The sequence below is a fragment of the Aythya ferina genome (genome assembly GCF_964211825.1).
Source record: "Aythya ferina genome assembly, chromosome: 14".
Taxonomy (NCBI): Eukaryota; Metazoa; Chordata; class Aves; order Anseriformes; family Anatidae; genus Aythya; species Aythya ferina.
This window is the reverse complement of record NC_140312.1, coordinates 13,183,806-13,206,096: the sequence shown is the minus strand read 5'-3', so window position 1 is coordinate 13,206,096 and position 22,291 is coordinate 13,183,806. Positions and strand designations below refer to the sequence as shown.

The 22,291-nt window shown below is 50.5% G+C and overlaps 1 protein-coding gene across 1 annotated transcript; it reads right to left on the bottom strand.

Annotated features, from left to right (window-relative positions):
* Positions 1-957: 957 nt before the first annotated feature.
* On the bottom strand, positions 958-21,771 carry HSPA9 (heat shock protein family A (Hsp70) member 9). The gene is made up of 17 exons (XM_084536186.1): positions 21,357-21,771; positions 19,958-20,016; positions 18,517-18,604; positions 18,244-18,425; positions 17,600-17,724; positions 16,315-16,388; positions 16,121-16,227; positions 15,214-15,376; positions 14,474-14,566; positions 12,500-12,709; positions 9,848-10,075; positions 8,990-9,094; positions 8,097-8,214; positions 6,381-6,475; positions 4,137-4,229; positions 2,376-2,516; positions 958-1,727 (listed from the first exon to the last, which is right to left on the bottom strand). Exons 1-17 carry the CDS (start codon positions 21,447-21,449, stop codon positions 1,668-1,670), a joined length of 2,034 nt encoding a protein of 677 aa, XP_084392312.1. The 5' UTR covers positions 21,450-21,771; the 3' UTR covers positions 958-1,667.
* Between the last annotated feature and the right edge of the window lie 520 nt (positions 21,772-22,291).

Here is a 22,291-nt window from a genome sequence, read left to right as displayed (position 1 = left end):
TGAAGACACTCCCCTGCCCTCACCCCGTGGGCCCCAGGCTGCAGCAGGAGCCCAGCACCACCCCAGTTGTCCCAGTTTGTCCCCCCCAGCCCACCCAGCACCCACCCGCAGCTCAGGCCGGGCGCAGCAGCCCCCCTGTGGGGGCCATTTCCAAACCTTTTCCCCCAAAGCCGTTTGTTCTCGGTGCTCAGCTCCTCGCAGCCTGCCCAGGGGAATCCGCACTCCCAGGCACTGCCACAAAGGACAGGGCTGGGGCTGTGCTGGGACAGAACAAAGCCACCAATTCACACAAACACCCCCCCAGCCTGCCCTCCTCACCCCAGCAGCGTTTTGCCTCCCATCTCTCCCCATGGCTGTGCCCGGCCTCTTTGACACCTTCTGTCTGGGCAGAAATGCTCCAGGTTCCCTTTTGCTTCACGCAGAGGTTGCTCACAGCTCTTTAATGTGGCAACAGGAAAAAGCTTCCACAGCCCAGGCCAGTTCTAACAGCCCGGGTCAGTTCTCCATTCATGTTCAAGTGGAAGCTGCCCCTGGGTTTTCTGGCTGAGGAGGTCTCGGTGGCTGAAGCAGCCGCTCTCAGCCCCCCACCAGCTCAGGAGTACAAGGACAAGGAAGGGCTGTGGCTTCGGGCCTCAGAGCCATCCCAAAAGGGAAAGTGCCTAGTGCTAAGAAAAATAACCCCCTTCCTCTCCACTATGTATCCCAGCTGTCAGATGAAGGCAGCTGTAGGATTTGCTCTCCTTGCAGAAGATTGCGCCCACAGCATGAGCAGAGAAGGAGCAACAGCTCCGAGAGGTGACGGTGTGCCAGGGCAGGCAGCAGCTGCATTCTGTCTGCACTTAAGTCCAGCACAAATTCCAGACCCCAGCGCTGCCACAGCGGGCTGCTCCTTTGCACGAGCTCTCCCAGGCAGCCTCCCCTTCTCCAACAAAGGCCACAATACCAAGAACGCCAGGCTGGACACTTTTCTGCTTTTATTTAAAAAAATCCAGAATGGATCCAATAACAGTTTTATTATCCAGGAAATTGTTTTGCCATAAGCAGAGAACAGACACAGGATGGAGCAGAAGGCTCAGACAAGTAAAAGTACGCAGCTTCTGTGTAGCCTCTTTTGTAAGAAATGTTACAGCTAAATTTGGAGACCCCCCCTCCTCCAGAACAAGGGCACTAGCTGCAGATCTGGATGTTCTCCAGCAACGTAACCAGCCTCGCCCTTGCTGTTCACAGGCCTCAGGACCTGTTCACAAGTGCTCAGATCCACGAGGAGGATCCAAACAGGTGTTACTCCCCGCCTGCTTCCACCAGAACCTCCCTCTCCACCTCTCGATTCACTAACATGGTTTCCAAGCTCCGGTACCAGATTTAGTACACCATTGTGTCAAGTATCAGAAACAAATGATCAGCAAGTCCTCAAGTGCCTCAGTTGAATACCGCAGGGCCAAACACTTCGAACTTTGTCTTGCATGAATTAACTTTCATCATGTGACAATTTACCTAGCAGACACATCACTAAGTTTATACATTAAAGAATTTTTATATATAGAATACTGCAAAAACACAGTAAGTCTGAATTCTGCCCGTTTCTGCTCAGGAAGGTGCCTTCTCTCCCAAGCATCAAGAACATCCACCGCCTCTTTGTGCTCTAGTCAAGGCAAGGCCGAGACTTCTTATTGCTTCTCTTCCTTCTGATCTCCTGGACTTCCAGAACCCTCTCGTTCCGAGGCCATCTGTGAAAGAGAGAGCTTCTTAGTGGCAGCAACAACAACATGTTTCTCCCCAGACGTGTTGTTTTTTCCCCCTACCTAGCTGTTTAGGTTAATTCTAGACTGAAGAAACCCTTCTCCAGAGAAAAAGGGTGATTGTCCACTGGAGAATGGAAGCAATCCTCATCTCCACACGACTGCTACTAAGAGAAAGGAAATTATCTTCCCATTATTTACTCGTTCCCAGTGGACATAACGAGCTTACGTTGCAGCACTGAACGCTGTCAGTTTGACATCAAAGCAGCTTTCCCCAGCTTAGTACCACCAAGGTCACCTGGGCCGTGTGTGCCATTTCCATCCCGGCACACGTCCCCTGGACAGGGTCAGCACCCGTCTGCCAAAATGGGCTCAGACAGGAGGGCCTCTCACTGGGAGACTGGGAAAAAAATCCCCCTGGCCTGACTACTGTGATTTTAGGCAGGCTGAACAGGAAGCCTGTTACAGAATCATCTTCAGGGCACTCCAGACATTACTTCAGATAACCTGCAGACACAGGGGAAAGCCCCAGCCAAAGGGAGCTGTGCCAAGAGTCAGCACCATGCCTAAATATTTGGTGGCCCAACTCCCCCCCCCCATCCGAGAGCTATAAAATGTAAGTGACCATGAACCTACCTTCTTGTATGCCATTTCAAAGAGTTTCAGGGAAGCCTGCTGCAGGCTGGTCGCTGCCTGCCTGATGTTTTCTCCCGTTTCGCTGTCTTTACGAGCCAGAAGTTCCCTCATTTTAGCAATTTCTTCCTTCAATTTGTTGCACTGCGAAGAACACACGGACAAACCTGATGCAGCTGCATGCGTTCACCGAAAAAATCTCATTCCTGCCATTTCACCCACCTAGTGGCCACAGCAAAACTCCAGGTTTTTGCCAGAAGCTGGGAAGTTAGAGTCTCAAACGGAGCCATATGGCCTGCAGGGACTGGGACTGCGCTCGGCTCCCAGTGGGCACGTGTCCACCTCGCTAAACGCACCGCAGTCGGCATTAAGCGGTCCCCTCGTTTGCAGTCTCGGCAGAGGCGCCAAGGACAGAAAGCACTGCAGAGACCGAGCAGCCCGCCAAGGAGGAGAGCTGCTCTCCCTGGCACACCTCGCCAGCCAGCCAGCCACCCCGGCAGCCAGGGTAAAGGGAAAAGCAAGCTGGTTCTCATCTATATTTAAGGCACTGTCAGGAAGCCAGCGAGTAAGGCTGCTCACAACCCTGTTTAATCCCTTTGTTGCACGTGGGAGGAGCAGGGAGGCAAACAAAAGCAGTACGGTCTCATCCCAGCCCCTGTAGCCATCTGTCAAACCCTCCACACAGTCTGGCATTTCTCTGGCAGGCTGCTGGCGAGGCAGGCCTGGAGAAGGGAGGTGACTGGGGGACAGCTGTGCCGCCAGCGCTTGCTCAGCAGCGTTCGCAGGGAAAACGTGGGCAGAGCGCTCCTCATTTAGACCTGTGGGATGGGGAAGGCAACCGAGGCTGCCTGTGCCAGGCTCCCAGCTCCACCCAGAGCACACGGGGCTTCCTCCAGGCACTGCTGCCCCTCTTTCCCTTGGTATTCCCCCAGAAAGCATCACAGGGAACAGTCCTCGCAGAGAACAGAGATGGAGGCTCTGCTCCTGCGGGAGAAAACTCCAGCAGTCATAGTCCCAAGCACAGAGGACCTGAGCTGAAAGACAGAGTTTAAAGCAATCAGAGGCTCCTCACCAACAAACCAACATCTTGTTCCCTCAAATGCCTCACAGAGCCCCTTCTATCCCATTCCCAAGAGTTGTTAAGTTGAAGATTGTGCAATCTGTTTTAAACTTGGCTTTTGAAATTCATAATGTTGAAATTAAACCGTCACTTCGAAAGGCACGGAAAGCACTCCTTTGACGCTAACTATCCACTTCACTCCAAAGATAGAAGGAAAATTGGAGCTAAGTGGATCCCATCATTTTCATTGCCTCCCAGTTCTCGGATGCTGTGCTCACACCACCGAGACTGCCAGGGCTGCACAGCAGAGACAAGGGAAAGCTGCTAACACCGGGCAGGCGCTGCTTGGAATCTCTAGCTTTTGAGCAAAATTCTCCTCTCATGCAGGACACAGGCCAGCTCTTATCAAATCCCTGCAAGGCCAGCCCAAGGACACAACTCGTTAGCAGCTTCCCAGGCTCTTAAGTCTTCACTGCCACCCAACTTGCACTTCAAAATCTGCTGTTACTCCAACCATCTCATCATAAGTATGCTCTTACATCCTCCCATACTCAAGTGCGGAACCCAGACGAGTCGATGACTGTGCCACCCTTACAATGCAGGGCAACACGGAGCTGGTGCCAGCGCGCAGAGCCAGCTAGGAGCCCAGCAGGAGTTTGAGCAGACACGGCAAAGAACCGCACGGATCGGGGGGTGTCACCCACCTCATCTGCTGGCAGCTGATCCTTGAACTCCTCCATCTTCGACTCCGTGTCGTGGATGATGCCCTCGGCCATGTTGACGGCTTCCACGCGTTCCTGGGGAAGAGAGCTCATCAGGGCCTCCTGCGCACAGCTGGCAGCACGAGCTGCCTGACATGCTAACATTTCTTTCCCCAAACTCCATTCCAGCTCCCAGCCAGGGTCCTTCTTAATGGCAAGGTGGATAAAGGAAATGGAAGCCAACCACTTCCAGGGGTGTTCTGGCACTGAAGCCCAAACAGGGGGTCTAACCGAGACATTTCTTCCTCTGACACCCACCGAAGCAGAAGCAACCAACAAAATACTACTACTGGGAGGCTGAAAAAGCGAGCCAGCGCAGAGACTGCTCAGCTCTACGTTCTGCTCCTTGAGGAAGCCACAGAGCTTTTCAAGAATACTCTTGGGCTTCTTCAGCAACGAGGGCACTAGAGACACCTCAAATGTGGGGTTGTTTTACTGGTGTTTCCTTATTAGCAGTATGTGTAACAACTCAACGATGGAAATAACCACTGTGCTGGGTAGGAACTATTAATTAGTGCTGCGAGGATGACCAACAGGTGACTGAGTAGGCTCTCAGGACAGAGGCGTGGTAGTTCTTAGACATAATTCAGTCCCACTGTCAGTGTGAACTATTTCATCAGCAACAGCCTCTGGGACACCCAGCCCTCCCCATCTCAAAGACGAGTCTACCTGAGCAAGGGTGTGATAACATGCTCAGGAGACTCAGGAGGAAAGCAGGTGATCAATTATTTAGCGCCTATGCTGTGTCTGTGCTTTGTGTGGGATGCCAGAGTTGACAGCGGGATGTTAAGTCCAGCAGAGTGCTACTTGTCTGTGCACTTATGGTTACTTCCATGGTGGTAAAACCACGATCAGAAAGGTGTAACGGGGGAGCTTTGACAATCAAATTATGCCAATCTTATAAAGAGACAGAAGTGCCAGTTAAGAAAGCAGCCTCCATGCGGTAACTGGGCAGAGATGAATCCCACTTGGACTGTTAACAGGGCAGAACTCACCCCCTACATGATTTAAGGTACAAAGTCAAAGCATGGCAACAGAAAATTTCAGCACAGCCTCTTCAAGTGCTGTGCCACCTCTTACACTCCCTGGCAATGATGCAGATATTTGAACAGTGGGGCTCCCAGACCAAAGTCTCCAAGTGTTCTGCACCTAACCTGCAGGTTAAACCAATCTCTTGTGGATCTAGAGCTTACAGCACAGAGGGGCTGCTTCATGTGAATTTATTCCATGCTTTTTCTCCTTTAGTCCTCTTCTGATCCCTTCACTACCGTGAGTACCTGAGGCAGCTTTACACAGCCTAGGGGCACACAAAGCAGATAAATGCAGCGTGCGGCTTCAGCCAGCACTGAACATACGCTGGTGTCATATCCCTGAGCCTTCCTCGTGTCTGCTTTAAAAATCAATGCTCCATATTTAGTAGTGTCATTAATTAGGTCTACCCTCATTAAGCCAATTAGTTCCAACCATTAACCCTGCGAGTATCACAGGTTCAGCCGCTCAGCCATGGCCAGCATCAGACCTTCCTGACAAAGTCAGCGAGGCTTTCAAACACCTCCTGACGGCTTCACCTGCGCTGAGGGCAAGTACTGAGCATTCAAGGTGCCAGGCAGTGAGATGTTTAAGGACTACAGAAAGCAACTTCCCACTTAGGAAGGATGAGGATGCTTCACAGCTTTGCTTAGCAGGCTCTATACATTTGGCTTTAAAATAAACTCCTAAGTAGTCTGCATCTTCCCTGTACTGCCTGCAATTAAATGGAAGGCCACCACTGTGAGAACCTGGCTGCAGCAAGCTAGCTTCAGACAACCAGCCAGGATAACGGGCAGCTGAACAGCAACGAGCACTGCTGACAGAAAGCATCAGCTATAGTTGCAAAGCTGTCAGTCGTGAGCAGCAGGCAGGTGAGTTTGCTTACTGCTGCCTCCAAGCCCCAGTAACTCTTCAGGGAGGAATTATGTTACTGATCACACAGGGCCGCTTACCCAGCCCAACCCTCCTTGCAACTGCACGGTCTGAACTGGATACGGGGGAAGCAAGCAGATACCCAGGTAACCGCATGGGCCCACGGCTCAGGGCGGTGCGGATAAGAACCTGCAGCTCCTTCAAGGTCAGCACGGTCAGTGGCACACAGTGGCAGCACCCAGCAGGCGGGCTGCAAGCTGTGAGGTGCCGCAGCAGTCACCTTACCTTTCTTCGCCTGTCCTCCTCCGCGTATTTCTCTGCGTTCTTCACCATGTTCTCAATTTCGTCTTTGCTAAGGCCACCAGAAGACTGGATAACAACTGCATTAGAGAATTAACATTAATAAAGGATGTGCCCTCTCTTTGAGGAAAGGAGACTCATTTCCCAAGCCCTCTCCACAGCCGCAGCCTTGCTCAGGGACTCTGCACCTGTGCAGACCCCGTGGGCAGTACAAAGAGAACCAGCCTTTGAAGGGGCTGCGATGCAGTTGGGAAGATAAAAGCCTGACACCTTAGATCCCTCCTTCCCTCCTCCCCAGCTCTGCCAGACACTTCCTGCCTATTTCTTTGTAATCACCTTGTTCTTCAGTTACTCCTTCAGGAAAGCAAACACGCACAAAAAGCCCCCAAACCAAAAGGGGGGAGATTAAAAAAAAATGAAGACCCAGAAAAACAACACAAAAACCCCACCACCACTGAACCCTTTTTATCAGGGCACAGATTCCTTTCACTACTGGACAGACGTTCAGGCTGGTAGCACAGTAACACTATTCCCTACCCACCTTATCATGCTGCCCTTGATAAGCAAGCACAGCATGACTCTGTAGGTGGGCTGCTGAAGGTCCCCTGTTTTTCCCCATTTGTGTCAAAAAGCCCAAACACATAGTCTAGACATAAACCAAGTTCTGCAGAGAAGCATGAGTTGGTTGGGTAGACTGACATCCTGGATATTGCAAAGTCAAAACAACAGGTATAGCAGGCCCCAAAGTTTTATATAGTATTTGCCAGTGGTATGAAACCCTAAACAAAGGCACACACACGTCCTTTGGATGCAGCTGTGGGATGAGGAGTTCAGCTTTCTGCTTAGGACCATATTTGCAGACAGACAAGCAACTGAAATTCTAGTTGCCTATTTATTCAGAGCTAGAAGGCTGTCACAGGGAAAAATCTACAGAGAAATCAAAGTAACATGCAGTGTGCTTTTGGAATCGTTTATGCCAAAAGCCAAGCAGCGTGATTAAGAACACCACATACCTTCGAGTTGCCAGTAGAGTTAACAGTATTTTTCTTAACTGGAGCATGCATCCGATTGCTCTAGTCATTCCCTCCAAGAAATGACTGAAGGGCAGTATAGAGCCTTCCCAGTCACAGGCACAAAAGAGATCTATTTGTACCAGGGGAATCTACAAATGCTTCAAATTAATTTTCTAAGCCCACAACAGGGCTTTAGAAAGAGTCAACCACGCTGTTAATTACCCCAGAACACTGGGCCTAACATTTCATTGCACACAGAGCACAACGTGCTGGCAGCTTGAAGTCCCCGAGCCCCCTGCCATTTAGAGATGTTTGCAGCCTAAACGAAGGAAAGCGAATCAAGTGGTTGCACAAAATACCTGCGGCTTCAATATGCCTGAATTTCAGTATCTTTGCCTCAGAACCAAAACAGGGTGGCAGCACAAGGCCGGTGTACTCAGCCTTGGATTTACAGGGGTCTCCTCAGTTTGATTTCTCCCTTAAAAGCTGGCATCTCCATGCAAGCAGCCTCAGCTGCTTCTGCGTGGTGGCAGAGAGCACTCCCCGAGGAGCAGCGTGCCCAGGAGCACAGCACAGGGACAAGGTGCAGGATTCCCAGTCCCTGATTTCTGTCCCTCCAGGGCACAGCCCCCTGCTCCACACCTGACACCTGTCCTTCCCACCCCACGCAGCACCCCGGAGCACTTACTTTGCTGTTCACGCCCGGTGCCTTTGTCCTTGGCTGACACATGAACGATTCCGTTGGCATCAATGTCAAAAGTGACCTCGATCTGGGGCACTCCGCGTGGCGCCGGAGGAATCCCAACCTGAGGAGGAGAAGAGCTCAGCCATTAGCTCAGGGTGCAAGGCTCCAACGCTGGGCACCTCATCTCGGTGATCTGCCAGGTAAATCGACCGGTAACTAAGCCTCAGAGCTGAGCCCTCAAAATGCCCGTTGGCACCACGTGGAGAATTAACAGCATCTGAACAGGTTTAACAGCACACAGACTCCTACCTTAGGAACTACTTCTTAGCAACAGCAAGATCCAATGGCTCTGTCAAAGTTTGCTGTCTGACACCTGAACAAACCAATTCTGTGCACGGAGCCACAGTCAGCCACATGCTGCACACACCAAGTGCCGAACTGTCCTCCGATAAGCTGGGCAGATCCACGCGTGTTTGCAGAAGAGTGGTGCCAGGCTGGAAAGTGACTGCTCTATAGGGACTGCACTGAGCCTGGAGCCTGCTCTAAGCCTTGTCTTTGTAACAGGGGAGGAAAGGCCAGCATTCAGATTATCTGCGGAGCACGTCTGGTACTACAGAGCTCTTTCAGCTCTTTGTGCCCAGAAGCGAAGGCTCTGCTAGGTGACTGCGCCTAGCCCTAAAGCTACATCATGAGCATCCCCCAGCACTGCTGGGAAACTCTGAGCTCCATTTAAACACTAGCTGGTCCCTTGCCACTGAAAAGCTGTCCCAGCATCAGGCTTTAACTTCAGGGACTGCTTTTTTCTTTAAGTTACAAATAGGGTGAAATATCTTCTGTAAGACAACTCACCCCTAATGCTGCCTTCAGGGTTCAGGAATACCAAGTAGCCAACCTACCAGCGTGAACTGGCCAAGAAGTTTGTTGTCACTCGCCATCTCCCTCTCCCCCTGGCATACTTTGATCTCCACTTGAGTCTGCCCATCTGCAGCTGTAGAAAACACCTGTGGAAAACAAACACAGAGTGAGTGGACTGCTAGCAAATTGCACCACACAAACTGATTCCTGCTCATGCGTTCCTGCTCCTTTAAAAAGCTCTGACTAAACAACAAAGCACCAAGAGTAGCCACAGCCAAGTTCACTGGCATCTCATCTTATACGCATTTGAACACACAAAAGCTGGTGAGGCCATGCCAGCAGCAGGCTCTGGTCACTGGCAGGCAGCCACGTTACCAGAACGCTTCCTCCTGAAGCAACAAAACTCCTGTCCCTGCCCCACACCACAGAGAACAAGCGTTATCAGTAGGAGCACACACCAGGAGAGCCAGCCAAGGCAAAGCGAGAGAAAGGATCACACCCAAGTTTGCTAGTGGCCCACACTACAAGAAAACATCTGAAAAAAAGCTTCCAAGGCACACAGATGAAGAAAGGAGGTCTCAGATGGGCGCGGTGCTCAGTTACAGAAGGTCTCCACACGATCCTTCAGGATGATGTGTTGACAGTTACATCATGGCACACGCACGCTGCAATCCTGAGCAGGCTGCAGACACCCCGGGATATCTTGGCACACAGGGACTCGGTTTTATCCTCCTCCTTTGGGCACGCTAACAATTAGCAGAGATACTCATGGGCAGACACTAAACCTTGACTCCTAAGCTGCTTCTTTTTGCCAGCTGAGGAGAGAAGACCATCTACTGGGATGTTTTGGGCAGCCCTGCTCGGTGCTCAGACCTCCGCTGGACGCAGCCCATTCGTACCTGGCTCTTCTTGGTTGGTATGGTGGTATTCCTGTTGATGAGCTTGGTGAAGACTCCTCCCAGGGTCTCGATGCCCAAGGAGAGGGGAGTCACATCCAGCAGCAGCACGTCGGTAACGTCACCAGCTAACACGCCACCCTGGATAGCCGCGCCGATCGCCACGGCTTCGTCGGGATTGACTGCTTTGCTGGGAGCGCGGCCAAACAATTCCTGCACAGTCTGCTGCACCTGAATGGGGAAAGAGCACAGCTCAGATGGGGAGCGAGCCATCGCTGCATGGTGCTGCAGCCACAAGAACACCCCAGCCCTGGCCAAAGGTTTTGTCTTTATGGTCCTGCTGCCATCTTACCTGATGGCATGAGAGAAATACTAAACCTCAGGCTCGTGGTTGCTCCCTAATCCACCATTCCATGTTCCCTGTTACATGCACTTACTGCAGTCTAGAAAACCTTTTCTCTGGAGATTTTCTTGCAGTCAAGCTCCCCAGCTGCCCATCAACCTGTGCACCCCACCTGCATTGGTCCTTTCACATAGCCCAGCCTTATTCAGAAGGGATCACCCCATGTTTATCATGCAGGAGCCAAGGATTGCTCCCCTGGAACTTGTACAAGCCAGCACCGGGCAGAACACAGCTGCCAAGGACAGCACAACTCTGGGTTTCTGACCTTCCCTGTGCTCTGTCTCCAGAGCAGAAGGACAGTTCATCTTGTTTGCATGTAATAAAGAAAAAAATTAAAGTGTATGAAGGGCAGCGTTTTCAAACTCTTTATTTAATGGGCTGTTTCACCAGAGAGGTAGATTGCTATGTCAGCAGACGGTTTGAGCTGTGTTATTAGCTTTTCACTGCTCTGCCCCTTTGGAATGATGTGCTCATGATTGCAACAGATTTACTGCTGAAGTACCCAGAAGGGAATGCAGTGAGAGCCGCAGCTCAGTAGCCCGTTTCTCTCCCCTGCTGAGAAGGGTGTGAAGCCTGGTTCCTGTTCACAGCATCCCGCCTCTCTGAGCGCGCTCAGCAGGCAAACATCTGCACAGGTGAGCACCGTGCGCCTGGCAAACCATGCTGTAAGCAAGCGTCCGACTCCGCGTGTGAGCCAAGAGACATTTGCAGGCAGCGTTCCCTGCAGAGGAAGACACTTTGTGCATGAACATATAATTAAGTGCAAGTCTTTCCCTCTGGAGGCATATTTTACAGCACAAAAGAGCCATTACTTCTAACCACCCACTTTATGTTTCCTGCAGCACTGGCCACGTGAGCTCCAAAGAAGGCGAGCTCCCTCCTAGCAAACAACAACACAGGAGGGAACACTCTGTGCTATGCACAACATACGGGCACTGATCTTGGAACCAGAGCTCTCACCCTGGCTATGGGCACACAGGAAAGCCTTACATAACCTCAGAGCCATGAGCACAGGACATAAACAAGGTGAGGGGAGTATTTATGTGCTGTCTCCCACCCTTAAAGGATAGTTAAGGTTTCAGGAAGGGCTTCCCCACTTCCAAAAGTATTTTTCTCACTTTATTCCTCACTTCACAGACATTTTTCTTCTGTCCTACTGGACTGATAGGGCCTTTGGGAAGGTTTAGCACACTTATTCCATTTGAGTTTTGGCCAGAGCAGCACCTTTTCCTTATCTTGTCCCTTTGGTTCCGCTGCCCGGGTGACCTTCTGCAGACACTAACATCACCTGCAGCCCCCAAGGCTCATGTAACACATCAGAAAGGGGACAGAGGGGAAAAAAAAAAAAAAAAAAAAAAAGGAACTAAAAACCCCAGGCAGGACCATGCACAATGTATTATCCTAGCAAGGACCTGTCAATCACAAGCAGTAACAGCAAAACAAGCTGTCTGAGCCTGACAGATCCTGTGGAATGAAATTTTGCTGATGTCTGCAGAAAAGGATAAGCCGTACCCTTGAAGGCAGCAGCGCACATACATGTTCAGCACTGACTTCAGGGGAGCTAACAGTCTGCATTGCTATGAATAAAAACGGCAAATTACCAGAAGAGAGCACCTTATCTGCAAGCCTGTACACGTCAGCAGAGCAAGCTTTTAAGTTATGTGGTGCTTATCACCAGAACACCAGGTCCAGGTGTTAGGTAATGAGCACTGAGAAGAGCCGATTAAGCGTGCCTGACAACAGCCAGCACCGCCTCGAGAAAAGACAAACACACCCAAGCAGCAGGTAACTGGATAGTTGTGCTTCTGAGGTTTCTTCAGAGCTAGCTGCAAGTGCCCTGCACAGGCAAGGAAAGCTCGTGGGTGCCAGAGATTACCGAGAGGTTACTGTCATTGAAGTGGACCTTTATCACATGCTGAATTCTACAGGAAAAACACATTGCACATCTCAGCAATACTGCTGGTGTTCGGTCCACAAAAAGCAGGAAACCAGGATGAGTTTTCAAATCCTGATACCTCCCACTTGCCTTTTTAAACTGCGACTCAGCTACGACCCCCAGCTGAGCTGCAGGAAGAGGAGTCCCTTGGCACTGCTTTCATAGGATTACCAAGCACACCTGCTCTGCTCCTGGGGGCCTTCAGTGGCCGGAGCCTTGAAGTGCCCAGACCCTGAATTTTTCCGTAATAGATCACCCCCAGCAGCAGCACTGGTAGCTGTGCCAGCTGGGCCCGTAACGGGGACATATCTCATACCTTCGGCATCCTGGTCATGCCACCGACGAGGATGACTTCACCAATGTCACTCTTGCTGACTTCGGCATCCTGCATGGCCTTCTGGCACGGCGCTACCGTCCTTCTGATCAGATCAGCCACGATGCCCTCAAACTGCGAGCGGCTCAGCTTCATGTTCAGGTGCTTTGGTCCAGAGGCATCCATAGTAAGGTATGGCAAGTTGATATCAGTCTGCAGCACAAAAACAGATGGTGTGAAAACTACTAACAGAAAGCAAGGCAGCCCCACACAGGTTTCAGACCAAGCTACACGTTCTGTTTTGTCTGTTCTAAAACATCGACGTGCCTGTGCACTCAAAGCCCAGTCCCTACCTGGCAGCAGGTATGTTTGTATTTTACATTTCATACAAGAGGTAAGAAAGATTTTGTTACACATCTCACGGTTACAACTGTTAAGTACCAATTTTAATACTCTGTGTTACTCTGAGGTCCTTCATGGTCACGGAAGAAGCGTTCTCTTGCTCTTCACAGCTCGTGTGATTGTGGTTTATGCACATAGTTTGTCAGTGTTATAAAGGAAGTAATGATTAAACCATCATTTTCACTAGTGGTTGTAAGCAGCAGTATTTAATTTCTATCATAGGTAGGAAGTAAGAGCTGAAACCTGTGAAGTTACAACCTTAATTCCCTCCCTCCAGCACAACACAGAAGTTCATTTTCAGTCAGACTTTGCTACCAACTTCCTAACACTTCATACAAGGTAAGCTGCCCAAAGGAACCAACTGGTGACCGTTGTTTAAAGGCAAGCAGCTTGTCTGACAACTAGTTAGCTGCTATTTAACCCAAATGTTCAGTGCCATGGGCCACCCTCCCTGTTTCTCATTGTTATTTGTGCACAGTCTTAGAAATTCACACCCTGGATTTTAAAATCAAGTCTTACACTGAAATCATCTTCAAGTGCTGAATCATGGTGACATCATCAGGACTACAAAAACTGTTTAAGCTCTAGAGATTTAACTTCCCAGAACAAGAACTACACCCATGCCACAGGCTAGAGGTGCACATTCACTTTGTAAATGGCATGCTCAGAAACACCAGGGAGGACAGGGCCAGCAGTGAGCTGTTTTCCCTTTACCACCAAGGAGTTGGGGAATTCAGTTTTCCCGGTATTTGCCAGCATTTTCCCTGCATTTGCCAGCTCTCAAGCCAGTTCAAACAGAGCCTGCTATGTCTCTGGCAGAACTATGCGCCCATTGTGACTGGCCTGAACTCCTTGCTATGAGCTCCCCACTGGCCAACAAAAAAATAATGTTTATTCAGAACCTAGAAATTGGCAGAGCCCCCATTTCAATTACTATATAATTGACCTTAATTTCACTTCAGCACGATTACACCCCCAGCTTGCTGCTTCTCCAGCTCCTTATTCACTAGTGAATAAAGGACAAACTTGAATACATTAAGATACAAACATGTGAAAAGGAAAGGGTGTATATGCTGCTCATTGTTTAAGCAACCCTTCTGGTGGAAAATAAGATTCTTTATAGAAATTATTCCTTGCTATTAGACAAATTAGCTGTTTCAGTGGTGCGAGCAGCACCACAAGGTTTTGGAGCTGCTTGCACAGAGCCCTAAGTACCTCCCATAACACAGAAGTACTAACTGCAGCTCAATTCCCTACTGCCCATCATACTTCTGTAACATGGGAGTTGGGAACAAGGTCACATTCTCTGCACAATGAGCAAACGTGGTGTCAGAACACAAGCAAAAGGCAGCATCCATTATCATTCTTCACTTCTGACAACTGGTTTTGCTCCCCAACAGACACTGAGAGACTGTCCTGAGAAAGAGAACTTGCAGTTAAACCAATGCTGTTTGATTAAACAGAAGCTTGAGCTGCCAGCACAGGAGAAAAGCAGCTACTTCAGAGTTTTAGAAACAAAAATAATCAAAACAGTTCAATATAACATTTTGATACTCTTTTAGCCCAGCCACCTACCTGCACAGATGAAGAAAGCTCACACTTTGCTTTCTCTGATGCTTCTCTCACCCTTTGGAGGGCCATGTTGTCTTTAGTCAGGTCAACGCCCGTCTAAGCAACAAAAAAGATGTTAGCAGACTGTTAGCTAGCCATGGAGAGCTTTTCATCACTGCAGTTCACCTTTTTAATCACTCTTGACTGCAAAGATGTTTGTTGGAATAGAGCCTGTTAAACTTCTCTCTAGCTGTTGATCTCTCTAACTTCTGGCAAACATCTTTAGCATTTCAAAACCATCTGTTAGCCCTCTCTGCTCTAGAAGCGATTATTCAGTAAGTTACTGATAAAAGCTGGGAAAAGCTGCTGCATCACAGAATATTAAGGCAAGGAACAGAGCTGGAATTATATTGCAATTTCCCACGGCCAACACTGCACCACGTACATCTGTGCTGACACATTCAGTCGGCCCACAGATTTTCGTTAGAGTAAGCAGACTACAAATAGGTAGTCCTGCTACGCTGGAAGAAAAAAAAGCAGAAGCCTTGCTATTTATTCTGTCTTCCAGGAGAGGAACATTCTGCCTTGAGAAAATAGATCTAAGATATGGAAGTCAGGCTAACTTCAATACTTTTAAATCTCAATTGTGCCATAGAGCTCAAAAGAAGTCCTAATAATTTAAGAAAATTCTTATCCTTCCACAGAAGTTAAGCAGGCTTAAAAGACAACGTAACACGAGGTTGAATTCTGATGAGATACCTCACCTCTCTCTTGAACTCTTTAACTATATACTGCAGCAAAGCCTGGTCAAAATCTTCTCCACCTAAGAACGTGTCGCCGTTGGTTGACTTCACCTCAAAGACTCCCTTCTGGATTTCCAAAATGGAGATATCAAAAGTGCCTCCACCCAAGTCGTAGACTGCAATGCTACACGAACAGAGACAGAAAAACATTACTTTCTAGGCAAAGATGCGTGGCTCAAAATCATTCTTCCCAAGAGGCAAGTGTGCAGACCTCATGCTGCCATCCACAAATATTCTTTAAAAACAACAATACACAGATCAGTGTGCACATTCCTTGAGCGCACTGAGTCCAGGTGGAAGCCCTCTGAGTGCAGTTCTTTCCTCTCCTTTGAGGAAAGACATCTGACGGCAAGGACACTAGAACCATCGTGAAACATGTCCTACAAGATGGAGGCCTTCCACAGCACTGCAATCCCAGTCTCAAATACAAAGTCAGTAACAACCCCCCCTGAATTTTTATGACCACCCTTGAGAGCAGCAGAAGGTTGAATGCAGCCAGGAAAAGATACAAACTGGGGATTGCCAGGCACCAAACCTCGACCTCCCTCTTACGACAGCCCTTAGCACCACTGGTGACCACCTCTCACCCAGCTGGCTGGAGCCACACCTGTCACTGCTACCAGCAGGCAATATCACTATCAACACTCAGTGCCAATTTCAGCTGTAGCTGCAAGTTATGAAGTTTCTTTAACAAGTATACTTGACACAGAGTACAGGTGGCATGACACAGCATTGATTCACTTCTCAGAGTTTACTTTGGCGGGATTCCAACCAGTGATTCAGGAAAAAAACAGCCCAGAAGATGCATTTACAAAGCAAATTACAGCACGCTTATTTAAGGGGGTTGATGTTATGAACATGAGCTTACATTTTGTCTTCAGACTTGTCCAGACCATATGCAAGTGCAGCTGCTGTTGGTTCATTAATCACCCTCAAAACATTTAAGCCAGAGATCTGCCCAGCATCTTTTGTAGCCTAAATGGGGAAAAAAAAAGAGCACAGATAAGTGAGAGAAACTGAATGCAGCCTATAAGCCTGAAAACCTTAGAGCTTGGTGAATACCTGTCTCTGAGAATCATTGAAATAAGCAGGAACTGTGATCACAGCGTTCTTTGCTGAATGTCCCAGGTAATTTTCTGGAGCAAAAAAAAAAAAAGAGACAAGAAGTTATTTTTACACTAAAAAGAAAACCACCGACTTTATTACCACTTGATTTGAAATAATTTTCCTGAACTAGCAGGAGAATGACTTCCTGCTCAAGAACTTGATGTTTTCTGGGAAGATGCAGAGTGAACTGTGCAGAAACCAAGTCCTTCCATGGAACAGTTTGTGGATTTCTGGCAGAACACCTCTGCACTTCAATCAGTAACTGGATGCCATTAGCGAGGGAGAATTCCTGAGCTTAACTACCCTTCTCAGCGTGCAAGACTGAGGTTGTTTGCTGTTTCTTTGGAGCGTTCAGCATGTAAGGTACTTACTACTTAATCGTTTTTGTCCTTACCATACAATGTGTTGTAGGTAACATTTATAGGTAAGATACCTAACATAACAACATATACACACTATGTGTTTACAGGCATTTGCAACAGTATTCCTATTTTACTCTTGGCAACTTCAGCAAGTGTCCAGGAACTTACACTGGAAAAAAAAATGTTCACATGAAGCTTCAGTCACAAGCTTCAGTCCTGCCCTTGAAACACTTCACAGCGATTGCATAATACTTCCCAACCCAGGCTGCAGAAGACAGCTATTTGATTTACTATTACACTGATTTGTTATAATTATTCCAGAAGCTATATTAGGAATTGAAAAGGAAAAAAAAATCTCCAGGACAATGGATATTTCTTCCTAGTAAAGATTCAGAGCCACCACAAGCTAAGCAGCTTTTCCCTGCACCTGACAAATCGGGTCCCACGAGAATTCCCTCTCTGACTACACTTCTGGTCACTGGGTAAGAACCAAGCAACCTCAAAACCCTGCCACCAAAGCCCTTGCTCAGCTGCAGGCTAGGAGGCACAAGCACTGCAGTTTTCAAGGAAAAGGAGCTCCCCCTTCTGAAATAAGGGTGCATTCAAGTCAGCTGAAAATCAGCTCACTTGACTTTCAATTTGAGTGTGTTTTAAGTAAAGCACTAATATTTTGCCAGAGATCCCACGTTAAGGCAGGCACTGATCCTCCCTGAGGTTTCCCTAACAGCCCATCACCACTCCCTCCCACAGCCCGGCCTGCCATGCAAGAATTCCCACAGCACAGAAGTCCCTGCCTCGTGGCAGCACAGCCAGTTACAGCTGCCCAGTACCAGGGTCATGCTCGTATTTGTGCATGGCAAAGACCAAACTCCACCAACCTGCAGTTTCCTTCATCTTCATTAGCACAAAGGCACCAATCTGGCTTGGAGAATACAGCTTCCCGTGGGCCTCCACCCAGGCGTCACCATTGGAGGCGCGGACAATTTTAAATGGGACGTTCTTGCTGGAAGAAAGAGACAAAAAACCCTGTAACAGCTCCATTTGGAGTTTCTGTATCAACACACAGCGTGGATCCCCTACAATTAGCACCATCACAACACCACATGCATGCTTTAGACAGAGAATACTGAAATTTCCAAAAGCCTCAGGACCAGGGAGTCCCAGAAGTACCAACACACTTCTGCCCTTATTCAGGTACAGCTCTCAAGAGTAAGAAACAACTTGTTTGGTAGATGCTGAGCGTTCTGCACAGTATTAGCAAGGCTCTCAAGGAGAAATACAAACTCAGGAGAAATACAAATTGGTGCACTGTTTGATGACTTCTCTGAAAACTTTAAAATAAAAATACAGCGTGGTCCTCAGAGCATAAGCGGTAAAACTTCGAAACACGAGGGTCTAACTGCTTGACCCCTCAGCACCCAAGCAAGGGCTGCATTTTGAATCACAACCAGTCAGGTTACGCAGCACTGGGTTTTGTGCTCTTCCTGCCGCAGGTGGCATCGCCCTACCCACCCCCACTTACATGTCCTTCTTCACCTCAGAGTCGTCGAAGCGCCGCCCGATGAGGCGCTTGGTAGCGTAGAAGGTGTTGTGTGGGTTAGTGACCGCCTGCCGCTTCGCCGGCATCCCCACCAAGCGCTCGCCGTCTGCTGTGAAGGCGACCACCGACGGCGTCGTCCTGGCACCTTCCGAGTTCTCCAGCACCTAGGAGAAAGCCACGCCAGGACACCATCAAAAATCACCGCCTCTGAGAACACCGATTGGGACCGCAGGCTGCAGTTGAGTTTTGACTTACTTTGGCTTGTTTCCCTTCCATAACTGCCACGCAGGAATTTGTGGTACCCAGGTCAATTCCAATAACGGCACCCTTAATTGCTTCTGAGCTGTAAGGAGCATTACAGGAAAATCAGATTACTGCTAAAGGCAGATACTACCTAGATACAGCAGTCTTTTGGTTTGAAGGAAGACAAAGCCATGTTTCACTAGACACTGAAGCAAACCCTCATGCTGTTCTGGGCCCAAAGGTGCTCTCTGACTCTTGCACTGGAATTTAACCTCCTGGCTCTCGACTCCATCAGATCACCTACAGCTAAATCCCCACAGATTTGTTTAAACTCAACATCACTCTTCACCAGAAATATCTCAACTGCATCTTCTCAACATCCAGTAAGATTTAGATACAGATTGCACTGCAAGTAATCCCTGCCCTCCTGACATGAAGTTTCCTGGACTTGTTTTGGTTTCCTTTTGGTTTCTGCACTCCAGCTTGCCTGATGACAACCTCCTGAGGGCAAGATGCTAGTAATAAATTGGATCAGCTCGTTTACCACTGCTTAGCATGAAGTGAACAGTGCACAGAGACAACAGAACTAGCTAAGCCCACGCAGGGTCCTCTGAGGCAGCGTGGAAGAACCATCTGTTTGCTCCTGAAGCGTGGTAAGTTCATTCTGAACAACGGGAGTGGTTCTTACATGGGGGAAACTTAAACCTCTTCCTGCTTTCTAGGAAGCACGTTACCTCTTCCAAGGCTGGTGAGAACTCCCAAACTGTAGTTCTGCTTTATAGACAAGCCATCTTCTGGAATAGAGGAGCACCCTGAAGCCAGAGCAGGGCCCTTTTATGTTACCAGGGTCCAGGATATCACCGCCTCAATCCCCGGGGTGCTGGGCCGCTCTAACTCCAGTTCACACAGCCCCAGGCAGTGCTCTCAAAACAAGCAACCGCTGCATGTCTGTGCACTGAGCAGAGCTGGGCCGTTTCCCTAACACAAGCAGATTTCCTGCCCCGTGTCACCAATCCCCGCTGCCCACAGAACATCTGACTAAGTTATACAACCACTGCCCCTTCCTCATCATCCTGTAACATGAAAAACAAGGGACTGAAATGCACGAGCTCTTTGAAATAAGCTTTATCTGCACTGAAACAGAGCCGCTTGTCACCCTGGTTTCACACCAGTGTAAAACAAGTTTTCCATCCTTTCCCTCTCCAATCAAACAAATCTCAAGAATTTTGTGGATGCTGCTCATGGTAGAGAGTGGGGGGGAAGAGCAATCCTAAAAGTTCCCCTGAAATAAAAAAACAGTACAGGGATAAAGACACAGCCTCAGGAAAATAACAGGCATAGGTTCTGGTTTTGCTCTTTGTCACCATCTCCCACTCCCACAATGAGCTCTGGAGTCAAAAGGGTCGAAACAAACATCAACCATCCAGACGTGGAAAAGCAAGGCAATACTCACGCATATCTTCTGCTGGATGCTGCTCTGAGAACATTCTGACTGAGGCCATTCCAGAACGTCTGTAAAATAAAGAGGTTCTCACGAAGGTCTGGTTTGAACAGGAGGAGATGTTCAGCCCAAGACTTTCTGCGGAAGGCAATTTCTGAAGTAGCACAGCCCTACTACAAACCTGTATTATTATTTTATTTTTTTTTAAATCTTAAGGGTAAACTAAGCAAGAATTTAAGGAAGTTTCTGTTTGCCATAAAAAAAGAAACAAAAAAAACAATTACTACCCTTATAACACCAATATTTATTACTGGAACTGAGCAATTTCACTGGAAGCAGTCTACACGCACACTACCAGTTAAGCAGACAAAAATTAGCTCGCTGATTTAACTCTGACCCTTCAGCCCATGACGAGGAGCAGCAGCCAAACATTAACCCAGTTCCTGAAGCCTTGCACATGGCCAGCTACCGCTGTTCTGCTTGAGGAATCCGCCCTCAAGGTTTTGTGACAACTTGTACGTGGTTTTTGCACAAGCTGTGTCTCTGCAGGCACACATCGGTGTCTCAGAGAGCTCTGTCAGTGCCGTGCTTTCCTCTGCCTGGTGCTTTTAGCCAAACATCCCATTACAAACAACAGCACCCCAACACACGAGTGTTTTGGGGATCCTTTGGGACTCGTGGCCTTGCCCCACGCCAGCAGCAGGGCAGGGTGTGACAGCCTGGCTCAGGCAGGCCAACCCGTGCTGGGCTCTGCACAGGACCCAGTGCCGAGCATGCCCAGCACCAAGAGCTGCCGGCCCAGGAGGCCCCATCCCCTACACTCACGTTCTCCTAAACTCACTTCCATCCCCTGCCTCTACGAGCCCGACCTCCGGGTCCATTTTGTGTGGGGACAGCAAAGAATTGAGCAACCCCTGCCCTGCGCTTCCCTACAAACCGCACCAGCGCCAGGGCAGCGCTCAGTGCTAACGGGGCACTTCTCGCAAGCCCTGCCTGCTGCCCCCACACCGCCTGGGCCTGAACCCATCGGGACCAGCACCCGCACAGCACCACCAGCCCCCTGCGGCCCCCTTCGGCCTATCCCAGCCCCCCTGCGGCCCCAGCCCCCCCCCAACCCCTCCATAGCCCCCATTTAGGCCCCTTCAGCCCCCCCAGCTCCTCTCAGCCCCCCCCCCCAACCCTCCCATTCCCCCCCAGCCCCCTCCACCCACCCTTTCGGCTCCTCCTCGAGCTCTCCTCACGCCCCCAACCCCCTTCAGCCCCCCCAGGCCCCCCCCACACTCCCCAGGCCCCTTCATCCCCCCCAGGCCCCTGAACCCCCCTCAGCCCCCCCCCAGCCCCCTTTAGGCCCCTCCGCCCCCCCCAAACCCCTCTCAGCCCCCCCGAGCCCCCCTCAGGCCCCCCCCGGCACCTGCGCGAGCCCCGGGGGCGCAGCGTTGGCCCCGCCGCGGGGCAGCAGCAGGGGCAGGGCCAGGCGGGCGGCGGCGCGGCGGGCGCTGAGCATGGCGGCGGCGGGGGGCGGGGGGCGGCGGGGCCGGGCCGGGCTCTTCTGGAAGCCTCCACACACGTGGGCCGCGCGGGGGGGGGCTTCGCGCCGCAAGGACCCCCCGCTGCGGGCTGTCCCGCAGATCGCCTGCTCCCCCCGTTAGATAGTCGAAAGAGCTCCGGTTCTCGCGCTCTCCCCGCGGCTGCGCGCCGGCACCGAGAGGTTTGCGGAGAAGCGGCGGTTCGTTCGGCGGGCACCGAGCTAAGGCGCGGGCCCTCGGGAGCGCGCTGCCGGTGCCGGCACAGCGGCGGGCAGCCGGGGTCCTGCGGGCGGCCGCGCACTCAAGGTCGGGCAGGAGAAAGCGCGGGGCGATTGCAGCCGCCTTGCGTCAGGGCGGGGGCGCATGCGCACACCGCCGGCAGCCTGCGGGGCGGGGCCGCGGGCGGGAGGGGCTGCGCCGGGGGCGGGCGAGCATGCGCGGTGCGTGCCGGGCGGGGCTGAGGCGGCTGAGGGGAGGCGGCGGGGAAGGAGCCCGGGGGGATCGGGGCGGCTCTGAGGAGCCGGGCGCTAATCGGGAACCTGCAGCCTCCACGCGTGTTTTGCCTCCCAGAGAAGGCAGAATCCCCCAAGTGTAATAAGCAGCACACAGCACGGCTCTGGGGCCGGCCTTCCTCAGCTCACAGCCCCTCGTTCAAAGGAGATCACAGAAACAGAGTTTCTAGGCTGGAAGAGACCTCAGGGTCACCCAGCCCAACCTCTGCCCTAACACCAACCAGCCCTCCACTAAAACATCCCCAGCATCTACATCTAAACGTCTTTTGAAGACCTCCAGGGATGGTGACTCCACCACTTCCCTGGGC

Excerpts from the sequence above, each read along its gene's own strand:
- HSPA9 (XM_084536186.1), bottom strand. The coding sequence starts at position 21,449 with ATGCTCAGCGCCCGCCGCGCCGCCGCCCGCCTGGCCCTGCCCCTGCTG. Across the intron at positions 18,605-19,957 it reads GCATCCAGCAGAAGATATGC|CTCAGAAGCAATTAAGGGTG; the intron begins GTGAGTATTGCC and ends TGCTCCTTACAG. Across the intron at positions 8,215-8,989 it reads TTCTTGGCCAGTTCACGCTG|GTTGGGATTCCTCCGGCGCC; the intron begins GTAGGTTGGCTA and ends TCTCCTCCTCAG.